Source organism: Sceloporus occidentalis, unplaced genomic scaffold, assembly GCF_023333645.1.
Source record: "Sceloporus occidentalis isolate IW3139 unplaced genomic scaffold, rSceOcc1.0.p SCAF_138, whole genome shotgun sequence".
Lineage (NCBI taxonomy): Eukaryota > Metazoa > Chordata > Lepidosauria > Squamata > Phrynosomatidae > Sceloporus > Sceloporus occidentalis.
The window spans coordinates 1,262,987-1,275,106 of NW_028317118.1; the positions used below are offsets into that span (position 1 = coordinate 1,262,987).

The window sequence follows — 12,120 nt, forward strand, 5'->3', positions numbered from 1 at the left end:
ACTAGTCACTTTAGGGAGACGCAAAACAGAAGAAGAGATAACTCTGGCTGAATGTCCGGTAATAAATATCCTTATTTTCTCAAGCACTGCACAGCACAGCACTTCCAAACCCCACACACCACTTGATGTTTTTATTGCTTATGCACAAGAATATCAGAAACCACTTTTTTGCTGTTCAAAAATGTAACAAATAGAACAAGACAGAGGACACTCAGCAGTTTGACATTTTTCTTGCAGTGGTTGTTTGAGCAACAGAACACAAGAGAAGGGCCAGGCTGCTGGTTTTGTGGCATTTCGGTCTTATTAGTCGCAGGCACGGCTGGAGCATGAGTTAATAGCCATAGTTCCATTGCAAGAAAAGTCTTGCCCTGCTACCATCCTATACATACTTGACAGAAATGAAGAAAGTTCTCTGCCAGAGAACTTTAGAATATCCAGAAAGAGGAAAAGTCGGGCACAGCTTTCTGCAGCAAGTAGAAACGCTCAGTAGTTGCATTTCATAGAACTCTGGCCTGCTCAGTTGGAAGAGGAGAGGCTCAAAATATTAAGGGGGTCTCTACTCCTCTCCATTACTTCCAACACACATATCTCTTGTTCCCACCATCTAAAATCACTACACATAATGAACAATGACATACACAATATCAAGTAGTGAACAAAACACAACACTGAACAATGTTTCAGGTAACTAACTTTAATAAGCTAAATTGTTTCCTTAAAATGTAATGGTTTGGTTCGTAAGATGTTCTCATCCGTGGCCTAGATCCAATTGCTACTTCCCAGCTAGAGCAGACCCACTGAGTCAATGGGATTTACATGAGTGTTAGCTTACCATGGTCCCAATAAATCAATTGTCTCTACACTAATAAGTTACAAACTCTTCGCTCCCCAAAATTAAATATATGGTGCTTCAGCTCCCTCAGCGTTAAACCTGACACGAGCCACGCAGCTGCTCTTTGTATTTTACTCCTAAAATAAGATTTAAAGGCTCTTAAAAACAGTGTAGCATTTTATTTTATCCTATGTATGAACCCTGTTCCTTTTTTTTAATACATATGATTGACAGTCTAAACATTTTGAGAGTTTTCATCCCGGGGAGAGTACCTTACCCAGCCTACACCACACATATTACAAAGAGAAATCTGAACAGCCTACTTTAAAAACAAATTTCACATTTCTTTAAAAAGATCTCCCTAGTACAGTAACAGATGCACCAAATTGACTTCCCCTTCAGAGAAACAAAACAAAAGACACAACCTCGGAAGATTCCTATTGCTTATAAATAACGGATGTCAGCAAGATACGGTTTGTTCCTCAAATCCATTTCCTTCGCCTTAGGATTTTTTTCGGTCTTCCCAGAGGTAAATGGCTGCCTATCCTTGCTTTACGAAAGCAAATCTGTTCTAAAACTAGAGAGCAGGCAAAGGTGACAAACTTAAAGCTGCCGTGTTTTTCCAACTCAGGTAGCAGGAGAGACGTTTTGGGATAAAGGCAATGCCAGACAGAAGGCAACTTGGGGATTTCTCCGGTCAGTTTCTGTTTAAAACACAGACATTTAATGGTATTGGAATGTCTATACTTCTTCAGGAGGCTTCCGGATTGCCCCCCCAACCCTTCGAAAGGCAAATAGGCGCGCCTGCAAAATCTTAGCCCTCCACCAGAAATTTAGGTTGCAGGGTACCAGCAGAAACACAGCAGGCAATACTGTCTGAATCTCTCAAGAAGAGCAGGAAACCTCAACTCCCAGGCAGAAGCTGAATCCGCTGGTTCCTTTCTTCCGTGGTCAGTCATGGAAAAGCCACACTTCAGAAGTTGACAACATGGGCCTGGTAAACACCGTCCTCCTGCACCAACTACAAAAGAGGAGGACAGGAATCAAATACATTTTAATTTGCTATACAGCCGCATCCCACAATCGTGTTCAAGAAAACATGTTTTTGTAATTCTATCAGTCAGATATTCTATCAATCACATATTCTATCAGTCAGATATTCTATCCATCACATAATGACATATTCTACCATTCAATTATTCACATATTCTATCAACTGCATATTCTATCAATCATATATTCACATATTGTATCAGTCACATATTCTATCAATTAGGAATTGTGTCAGAACCGATTCTTCTCAAAAGAACCTCAAAATAACTGCTACCAAAAAACTCCAGTCTTTTTGCGTTTGCTCTGCTTTATTTCCCCTGGAATCGATCAAATGAGGATCAGAATTGATTTCCAGTGGGAACTAGGGGCATATACCCCGAATCAAGAGTCAGAGCTTATCGTAGTGGGAACGACCCCAGCAGTTACAACACTGTAAGTCCAGCTGTGTACAGTAATTGCATCTACTTCTCTTCAGGTTTTACTGGAAAGGAAAAACCATTTTGGATGTGATTTCCACAGTAAGTCCTCCTAGTATGAATGCAGCAAAGTGGTATTGCATTTCAGCTTCTCATAATGCTGTATAATGACATAATAATGTCATTTCGAGCCCTGATGGCTGAAAATGGGCCCCTCCTTTTTAATCTCAGTGGGAGCATACCTCATGGTCTGGCTTGAGTGCATGGACTGGCTTCTGAGCCACCGGCGGTTTCTTTGTGCTTGGTTTGCGGGCGGCGGTTGGTTTTCCTCCATCAGCATTCTCATCGTAAATGCCAGCCAAAGCATAATGCTGCCTCCGCAATTCGCCAAGACGATGCCGCTCATTCTCCAGGGTCTTTTCCAACTCCAGCACCTTCACCTGCAAAATAAATAAAATATTTGAGAATGAGTTATCAGGTGCGACTGTGGCATTTCTCTAAGCTATCATGGAGTTTAGGGTTTTGTTTTCTCTTGCAGTATTTTCACTCTTCTCTAGTTGCCTTGGTCACATATTATCAAGATGTCACAACAACCTGCATGAAGCAGAACATATCTGCCTTTGCCCTCCAGTTTTGCCATCCTCACGTGGCAAAGGTGAAAGAGATGTTTTTGCCCTTTCGCTTGCCCCATCTTTTATGCTTGGAACTGCTACATAAAAGAATAGGAAAAAATCACCTCCCTTACTTCATATCCCACCTTGTTTGTGGAGTTTGCATACCCTTTACACCCCCCCCCCATTTCTGTAACTAAAATAAAATCCATTTTCCCCAATCCATTTACCCCCTTTCACCTTCCCTAGTTACCTTAGGCCACAGCTCTGTAGCCTTGTACTTCTGAAAGAGCCATGCACATGTTAATAAAATGGGTTCTTAGTTTTATTAAAAACTATATCAGGAGTACACAGCATGTAGTCATGGGGCCCTATGCACTGCACATCCATATTTTTTAATAGCTAAAAAGGATAAATTCCCTCTCCTGAAAGCCTCTAGGAGCAGGATTTCACCTTTTGTACAGGTTGCAAAGGACCTGCACATTCAAAATGTCTGTTTTTCAGAAGGAGAGTTCAAACCATTTGCAGCTTGGGGGGGCAACCATGTGACTGATTCCTACACACTGGTTGTGGATATGGAGAGTTGTAGTCCTCTCATCTTCAGCTTGGGAAAGGCTGGCATATTCTTCCACAGTCACTTTTCAAAGACTAACCTGCGTCTCCATTTCTTCCTTCTTGAGCTTGATCAAGGACATCCCCGAGAAATCCATAGTGTCTGATTGAAAATAAAGAAATGTGTTACAGAAGCCACACAACATTTTCTTTGAGGGGACATTTGTAGAGGTGCGAATAAAAAACAAGCAACCTCCATGCGCTGCTGGACTAAATCTATCCCTCATCCCAAATGCCTTCAAGTGTTCTTGCTTCCAGCAGGAATGTTAAGCAACACAGCATAAAACAGGCTGAATGCGCATGCAATTTTAAACTGAGAACACATGCTTTCACAGATCTACCACCAGTGTCCTCCTTTCTAAAAAATTTAAGCATGTGTATTGCAATGCAAGAAAGTTCTACATGTATCTCTAGAAGATTAATGTGAGACCAGGCATAAACCTTAGCAGTCATATAGGGTCAGAAACCACTTTTCTTGCACTTTGCGTGAACATACTCTGACAAAATCACAGCAGCAAGCCACTCTAACATCCGGCTATTTCTTTCTAAGATCAACAAGCCTAGTTATTTCTAAGAGCAACAAGACTAGTCATGGCAGGCATGTGGCATATTTCAGGAAGACTTGTGTTCAAATCCACATTCAGCCAAAAACCCTGCTGAAGGACCCTGTCACCATTCTTCAGCCCCACAGAGTTACTGTGAAGATAAATGGGATGAGGAAACTACTGGAACAGAACAGCAAATATACTATTATGACTCCTTTTCTATCTTACTGTTGTTATCTTCACACTCCCTTCCTTAATATTTTGGCAAGCCAGCAAACAACTGTTCCAATGAAAGCTGTCAGAAGGGCTTTAAGAAGGGATTTGTAAGACTGAAATTTGCCTCTTCCCTGTGTTCCTTCCAGAGATACACACGAGTGTCTCACCTTTGTCTTCAACTTGTTCCTGTCCCGACTTTGTCGAAGCCACTACATTGGCGGCCATCTCATTGACGGTGCGAGAGCATTCTTGCAGCTTGCCCAGATTTCTGCTGTGTTTCTCTGCCTTCACCTGCCATTAAGTAGATAACGCTTAACATTTGCCAACTTTAGGGAAAACAGGGAGTTCAGTTGTTACTTGACTAGACTGAAAGGCAGTTTGCCGGCCCAGTGTAATCCTTTGAACACTCCTTTTGGGCCAATGGTTTTCAAAATTAAGACCAGGCATGTGGACAATTGCAAATCACTCAATGGAAGCACAAAGAATGCAGCATCCTGAAATCTCAGGTTTCCACAGAGAAAAACAATGCAACTTCACAGTGTAACGGTTGTTAGGAAAAAGATGCCTCAAACTGTACCCTTTTTCCTTGTCTAGTGCCCATCTCTGAAGCCATTTTACAGAAGCAAACAGCATGTCTGTTTTTGGATTTGGTTTTGGCTCTTGATCTTACATGAGACAAACTATGCAGGCATGGCAAAAAAGCTTTGTAAAGAATTATGTGGTGGAAGAGAACTGTGTTTAGGGTGCTTGCAAATGGATAGTTCTTAACACAACAAACCCGACGGACTTTGTGGAGCTATTACATCTAACAAATTTTGTAACAAAGAAAACAGAAACAGCAGTGGGAAAAACACAGGGGGATTATGAATGGAAAATGTCACTGTTTGTGGAAGGTGGCCCATCAAGGTCCTTTGGGTTCTCAATATGATCCCCGCAACCTCTGACACTTGTCCAACCCATCATCCTGTATATGTACAGACATAAATCTCTGCTCTGTTTAAAAAAAACCAAAACACAGGATGGGAAACACTTTTTTTAACTTGAGACTTTACCTTGGAGGCAGCTACCAGCTGAGCTGTGCTGGCTGCAATTTCATGCGAACAGACAATCAGCTCCTCATATTTTCCTGTGTGTAGGACCACTTTGTCAGCTGACTCTCTGAAACAAATGGGGGGAGGGAACGCAGCCCAAATTAGAGAAACTAAGTGGATGCCTTTTCTTCGCAACCCACATAGTTTGGCATGCGCATTTGTTTCTATGAATAATAAAGCTGGCACCTTGGAAAAGAAAGATGAGCAGTCTAGATACCTACACAAGCTGAGTGGCTCCCCATCCAACTGCCTTAGAAGCCGAGATGAGTCCCTCAGTCCATCGGGAGTTCTTAGCATAGAATTCCTGCGGTGTTGCTGCTCCCTAGTGTTCCAAGAGAAAGATGACATGTCTGGTTCAGCGTGTAAACAGAAAACACGAAAAGGGGCCTAGAAATCACACTGTCTGACCTCTTCAAAGGCTGGAGGATCAGCCCACTCATCCTTCCAACTTATTGCTAGCTTACTCTTAAAGCCCATGACTCCCCCAAGGTCCTCAAGGATACGTTTTCCCAACCTACTACTACCAGAGTTTATTTTTTCTAAGCGGGGAAAAGAATGCCTGGCCCATGGGCTACATATGTTCAAGCCCTAGGGGACAACCAAGCACCCCCCCAAAAAAATTCTTATTTGAAGAAAAGCTATTGGGGAGGTTCTTTGCCCCCAACAACTCCCTTGGAGGCATAGGGACCACATTGTTGTGCCCTGTACCATTTTAGGTCCAGGAGAAACCTTTTTCTAAATGGAAAGTGAACCAAAAAAGGAGTCGCCTGGGCCTAAAAATGTCCAAGACGGCCAGAAAACTGGCACGCATGCCCCCCCCCCGACCACTAGTGAGGCACTCAGGGCAATACAAGTGGAGCCAGTGGGGGAATGCATGCCTTCAATGCACCCCCCAAGAAACAGGAAACCTTTGGGTGTCTTTGACTGCAATTCTCAAAAGCCCCTACCGTTGGCCCTGCTGACTGGGTCTTCTGGGTGCTAAAGCCCAAAACAACTGGAGGGCTAAAAATTCCCCAGCCCTTACTGAAGATGTTTGAGTATTGAACCTGGAGCTTTCTAAATGCAAGCAGATCCTCTATCACTATGTTTCAAGGTGGGAAGAGAAATGCATCCAGTAAGGTTGCTGAACTGCAAGTTGGAAGGTCATCCAGTCTAACCCCTTGCCGATGCAGGAAAGCCACTATTAGAGGAACCTGCTAGTACAGTATGCGGAAAATCTAACTGATTCATAGCAACCTAAACAAAACATCCTTGCGTAAAGGTATGGCACAAAAGGACAGACAACAATAGGTGGGGCCAGGATTTCCAAGGCCTCCCCTTTTTAAACAAAGAGGAAGACCACAGGCTCCACATTAAATCTCACCCTTCCACTTTCCACAATCTCCTTCTGCAGATTTGTAGATGTCATCACAAGAAGCCTGATAGCCTGAAGGAGATGAAAACAACAGGGAATGGGATTTAACAGAAGGACTTGTTTATACTTTATACTTCCAATACAAGAAAGCTCCCACCCTGTCAGAAAACTTCCAAAGTTGCAGTGCGATTCTTAGTGGTAACATTAACTTCTAATAAGGTGTCCTGGCTGTCTGACTAAGCAGGCAAAGTAAGATAGCCACCCGCCATCCTGCCATCTGGCACCAGACAGGTCTTCCTCCTCAACTTAGCAGGGGCTTAGAATAATTTAAAAGGCACTTACCTTCATCAGGTCTGTGCAAGAATTCAAGATCCTGTGGGAAACCAACAAACAGGTGTTTAAAACCTTTAGCGGGAATTATTAAGCCCTCAACATTTGGAAATCAACTTTTCCAAGAAAAATAATGGAAGAAAATGCAGAAATGGCACAGCATAACTTGTAGGAGCACAAAGGACATGTCTCTGGGAGTCAATAGAATTCAAATCTATAGCCGTGTTAGTCTGTAGAATCAGTATATAGAGAGATATTGTAGCACCTTTGAGACTACAAGCTCTCTCTGCATACTGGGAGTCAGTTTTAACTGTCTTTCCTTAGCATGGCTTCTCCCAAGGAGTCTTATGCTGAGGCACGCTAATAGTATTAGGAAAATCTACAAGCTTATCAGGGCAAGATTCAATATTAAAAGCTTCTTTTTGTCCAGAGGTAACTAAGTCTTGATGCTTCTGCATCCAAAGTACATACGCTCCCACCAAAACATCCATCAGGTACACGCAAAGTCCCACTGCCAACCCACTTCTTGGCTCACCTTTCATTTACTTCCAGTTTAACTCCAGAGCTCTCTATTCTGGCCTGATTCATCATTTCCTATAATAATAATAAAAAAGGAAGACAACTGGATTCAAGGAGATGTCACTGAGCCAGGCCCACAATAAGAACAGAATCACCATCAGTGTAAGGCGGAGGATGACTGTTGGCTCAGACAGTGGCCCGTCTTTTCCTATTTCTGGCCAAACAGGTGAGTCCAGTAAACCATTAGGTAGGACAGGTGATGTGCTCTGAACTGGAATTCAGAGGTATACTTCCTCTACACATCAGAAATATATAGTGAAGTTCTACCACAACTACAGTGAGCCCGTCACATTCCCTGGGGTTAGGGGCACAGGACCCCTGTGAAAGTGGAAAATCCACAAATAAAAAAACCCACTGTTTTTAATTGAGAACACCTTTCTAGGACTCACTAGGTCCTCCACTGCAACTCTATGGTCAATATCTGCCAGAATTTGACCACAGAATTGCACTGGAGGACCTACAGATGCCTAGAGAAGTGTTCATTCTAGGAATCTTTAGGCTCTCAAGCGCGATGTCTGGTGGATACTGACCACAGAGTTGCACTAGAGGACCTAGAGACTCCTAGAGGGAACATATTAACCAAATCCGCAAATAATCAAATCTGCAAAAAGTCAAAACAACAAATGTGGAGGGCTGATTGTATATCCAATCACCCTCTAAAACCATCTGATGGAGATGTTAAACACCACATTTTGTGGCTCCAATTACACACACAAATTTGGTACCATGTGAAGTTCTGTGTCCCTTTGCACTTTCCCAAAGGCTACTGGAATGACGGCTAGTAAAGGAATTACAAGGGGGAAGGGGGAAAGAAATCAACCAGGTCATTCATCTCACCTCTATCCTCCTGACTGCATCTTCAATGGCAGCTGAAGTAGAGGCCATCTCTTTGTCAACCATGTCACCCAGTTCTTCCTGCCGGATATCTAAACTTTTGGGCCTTAATTCCTGGCCAGAAAGTAAGAAAAACAGATTGATGCAGGGCTGGCCCAAAACATTTTGCTTCCTAAGGGAGAGCAATAAATGGTGCCCAAATTAAACCAAGGTACGTAACTACCAAAGATAGCCAAGTTACTCTGGCGTAAGAAACAGAAAATGACACAAGCATCTCTTCTACTCCAGTCCACCAAGACTAGGTTGGCAACTGTGAGCCAGAGGACTTTTTCTTCAACTGCCCCTAGACTGGAACAACCTGCCAGAAGAGATTTGACAGCTGAATATACTGTCTGAATTTAAAAGACTATTACAGGCCAGTCTCTTCCGGCAGGCTTACCCAGATGATTTTTAACGTGTGAATTTTAAATGATAAATTTAAAATGTGGATTGCCTTAATCATGTGTCCTTTTAAACTGTATGTATGTACTTTTAAACTGATGTGTATTTTAACTGATGTTTTTTGACTGATGTGGTGTGTCTGTTAATTGTTGTTGTTCCCGCCTTGATCCATGGGGAGAAGTGGAAAAGAAATAAATATTAGTAGTAGTATTCTGATATGTGGCACTAAAACTAGAACAATGTTAAAAAACAATAAATTTTCTGCCCTTTCATGACACCCAAAATCTCTGGCCTGGGGTTACTACTTCACTTTCTCTAATGGCAGAATTGGCCATGGGCTGAGGACTCAAAAGCAAAGCTTGGAACAAATGTAGAATATAGCTGGAGCTCATGTATGAATTATGAATTTATTTGTCCTCTTAAAGAAACACCAGTGTTACTATCTGTTTCAACCTCACTACCAGGGCCACCATGAGGAAGCGGATGACAGACATCATCGTATTCCCCATAGATTGATCATCCCCAAAGACTTCAGATCTGTCTCTACCTGTCCCAGTTGAAGAAGACTCTGCAGCATCCTCCTCACGTCCCCTGGATCTGCTTTCTGGAGAGACTGTTTGTCTTTAAGCTTGTTCAGATAGTCCAGACTCTGCTGCCCACAATCCCTGCAAGTTTCAGTTAATTCTGGCAGAAAAAGAATAAAAAAAGAATGAACAAAAAAGGAATGTTAAATATAGAAGGGTAGAAGAGGGTAGAGGACTGTCCAATTGAGTTTATGTTGAGTTCAGATCAAATTCCATGTTTTATAATCGCTACTCAAAGTCCAGACCTCAATCCCATCCAAATATTGTGGCAGGAACTGAACTAAAGTAGTTCTGTAAGGAGGAATGGGCACATATGCCATCATTTTAGAGGCTTCATGAAGCAGCCATCATCTCTGAAGAAAGGAAGCCTCCTCTGAAATCATCTTGGCAGTTACAGGGTTTTTACTACTTCAAATAAAAAGATTCAGCTTTAAAACCCTGCTGCTTCTTGGATTGTACCTCTTCATACTACAGGGTTGGTGATATTATTTTTGTATGCTGCAGCTTGATAAAATTAAATTAAAAATAAAACACTATTGTCATTTACTTACTGTCAGCATGGTCTGTGGGTGCAAGGTGGGAAGTTGCACTGCCATTCACAATAGTGTCCGCAGTCAGGTGGGCAAACTGGGCAAGAGCACCAACCAACGCAGTGGCATCTTAAAGACAAGGAAAGAGAGGAGTGGAAATCCATGAGAAACACAATGGGACTGCCCATCTTGATCTAGAATACTGGGTGAAAATAATTGTCTGAAAAGTCTGGCATTCAGTGAAGTGACATTTTGTAATGTGGCAAAATTGCACACAAGTCACAGTTTCTCTTTAGTTACACTCATCCCACAAGCATAGACACACATGAAGAAATGAGAGGAGGGTCTGAGGAGACACAGCTCCTTTTTGCCTGCAACACCAGGGACCTACACTCTCCATCCTCTGAGGGACAGGAAAGAAATGTGGCAGCAACCCAGCAGGCATTACCTGCCATGTTGGCCAGGTACTGCCCATGTCCCCTCTCCAAGGCATTTATCGATTCCAGAGCCGCCTGTGCCCGACTGATGAGGTAGTCTGCAGAGGGAGGAATGAAGACAAAGATCTGTGAGGGAAGCAGAGACTGGAATCTTTTGCATCCGATCCAGTGGAGCTGCTGTCCCATTACATCTGGAGAGTCACACCTGCACCATCCCTTTTGTAGCCTCCTGGAGCCATACCTGGTGAGCTGGTACATCGGATGTGCAAGGGATCGTCCAACTTGGCAACAGCGTCCTGAATGATGGTCTCAGCCTCCTTCACAGTCCCCTGCAAGATGCTGAACTGGTCGTCCAGGAGCTTCTGCTGCAGATTCTGCTCCTGGCTTTTCTGGGTGGGGTGCACCAAGAGTCTATGAGAGAACATGCCTTTCCTAGGTCCTACCATCCCCTTCCTTTGCCATCCACTCTGAGTCAAAGGGAGCCTTGAGACAAGCTCGCTCACTCTCACCCTCCCTCATTTGTTCTTGCCAGTCAGCTTGCTTCCCTGTTTCTGCCTTTTTTGGACTACAAATGCTGGGAGATGTAGTTTTCTTTACAAAGGAATTTGCCTACCCCATCCAATGCCCTTCTTCCACTGCTGAGAAAAGCTTTTCCATGCTGAAACCCACTTCCCCAATACACCCTCAGTACCTTTTCCAAGAGTTTCCCCTGCAGCTCCTGGACTTCTTTTACTCTCTTCTCTGCTTCCTGGCTCAACAGCAGCTCCTTCTCTTGGATCAGGCCCTTCGTGGAGATGAGCTCACATTCCTTTTCACTGACCAATTTTCTCAATGTGTCTTTCTCAGTTTGGAGGGCTTCCAGCTGGCTGTTGAGGTCGCAGCCAACCTGCAGATCATACATTGGCAATGGGGGTGGGGGCACACACAAGGAATGAATTGGCTTGACTGCTTGCTACTTCCATCTCTTCCCACCCTCTCCATTATTATATTATATTACATTACAGTAAACCATACCACTCCAAAAGAGAAAAAAGACAAATTTGGGTGGAGGAAGACTTGAGATGAACTTCCTCCATCGTAATTGTCTGGTGCTAAGATAATGCAGTAGAACTGACAGGGGCATCTGAGCCACAACACAGGAGATACTTTTCTGGTCAAAGAATATCTGCACCGGTTTAAACAGCACATTCTAGTTTCTATACCTGTTCAAAGCATGTCACAGCCTGTGCAAGGCAGGCATGGATTAGTGGTCAGGGATGCGGAAGAGCACCACTTTAAGGTTTTAGAGTTCTGGGCCCCCACACAACTGCCTTTGCTTTCTCGTTGCGTACCTGCTTAGAACGGTTCAGTGACTGCTGAAGCTGGCCCAATTCCTCCTTCTTGGATTCAAGTTCTCTTTTCACCTGTTCCATCTGCAATGTCTGATCTTCTAACTATGTAAAGAAACCACAGAGAGAGAACACACATTACGTAAATCCCAGAGAGATAGGTCACTCATCATTTCCCTGCTGCTACTCCCTTTCTAAAAGAAGAGGCTGGTGCTGTTTCAAACACATGGGCTGTTGATAAACCAATGCAACTGCAGGAGCATCTTATTATATGGACATCTTCATAAATAAAACCTTCATGTTCAAGTGCTGTTTATCCCCTGAATA

At 43.3% G+C, this 12,120-nt stretch overlaps 1 protein-coding gene across 2 annotated transcripts in view; it reads right to left on the bottom strand.

Annotated features, from left to right (window-relative positions):
* Positions 1-116: 116 nt before the first annotated feature.
* The window catches only part of LOC149281147 (huntingtin-interacting protein 1-related protein-like), a 45,353-nt gene continuing 33,349 nt past the window's right edge, over positions 117-12,120 (bottom strand). For both annotated transcript variants that reach the window (XM_089499697.1, XM_089499698.1), the window contains exons 17-32: positions 11,797-11,898; positions 11,157-11,351; positions 10,707-10,854; positions 10,477-10,563; positions 10,050-10,157; positions 9,462-9,598; positions 8,477-8,587; positions 7,596-7,654; positions 7,073-7,103; positions 6,740-6,802; positions 5,598-5,698; positions 5,338-5,443; positions 4,453-4,576; positions 3,566-3,627; positions 2,544-2,741; positions 117-1,853 (exon numbers count right to left, since the gene is read on the bottom strand). In XM_089499697.1, the coding sequence (XP_089355823.1) occupies positions 1,806-1,853; positions 2,544-2,741; positions 3,566-3,627; positions 4,453-4,576; positions 5,338-5,443; positions 5,598-5,698; positions 6,740-6,802; positions 7,073-7,103; positions 7,596-7,654; positions 8,477-8,587; positions 9,462-9,598; positions 10,050-10,157; positions 10,477-10,563; positions 10,707-10,854; positions 11,157-11,351; positions 11,797-11,898 (1,680 nt within the window). In that variant the 3' untranslated portion in view covers positions 117-1,805. The remainder of the gene's footprint in view (positions 1,854-2,543; positions 2,742-3,565; positions 3,628-4,452; positions 4,577-5,337; positions 5,444-5,597; positions 5,699-6,739; positions 6,803-7,072; positions 7,104-7,595; positions 7,655-8,476; positions 8,588-9,461; positions 9,599-10,049; positions 10,158-10,476; positions 10,564-10,706; positions 10,855-11,156; positions 11,352-11,796; positions 11,899-12,120) is intronic.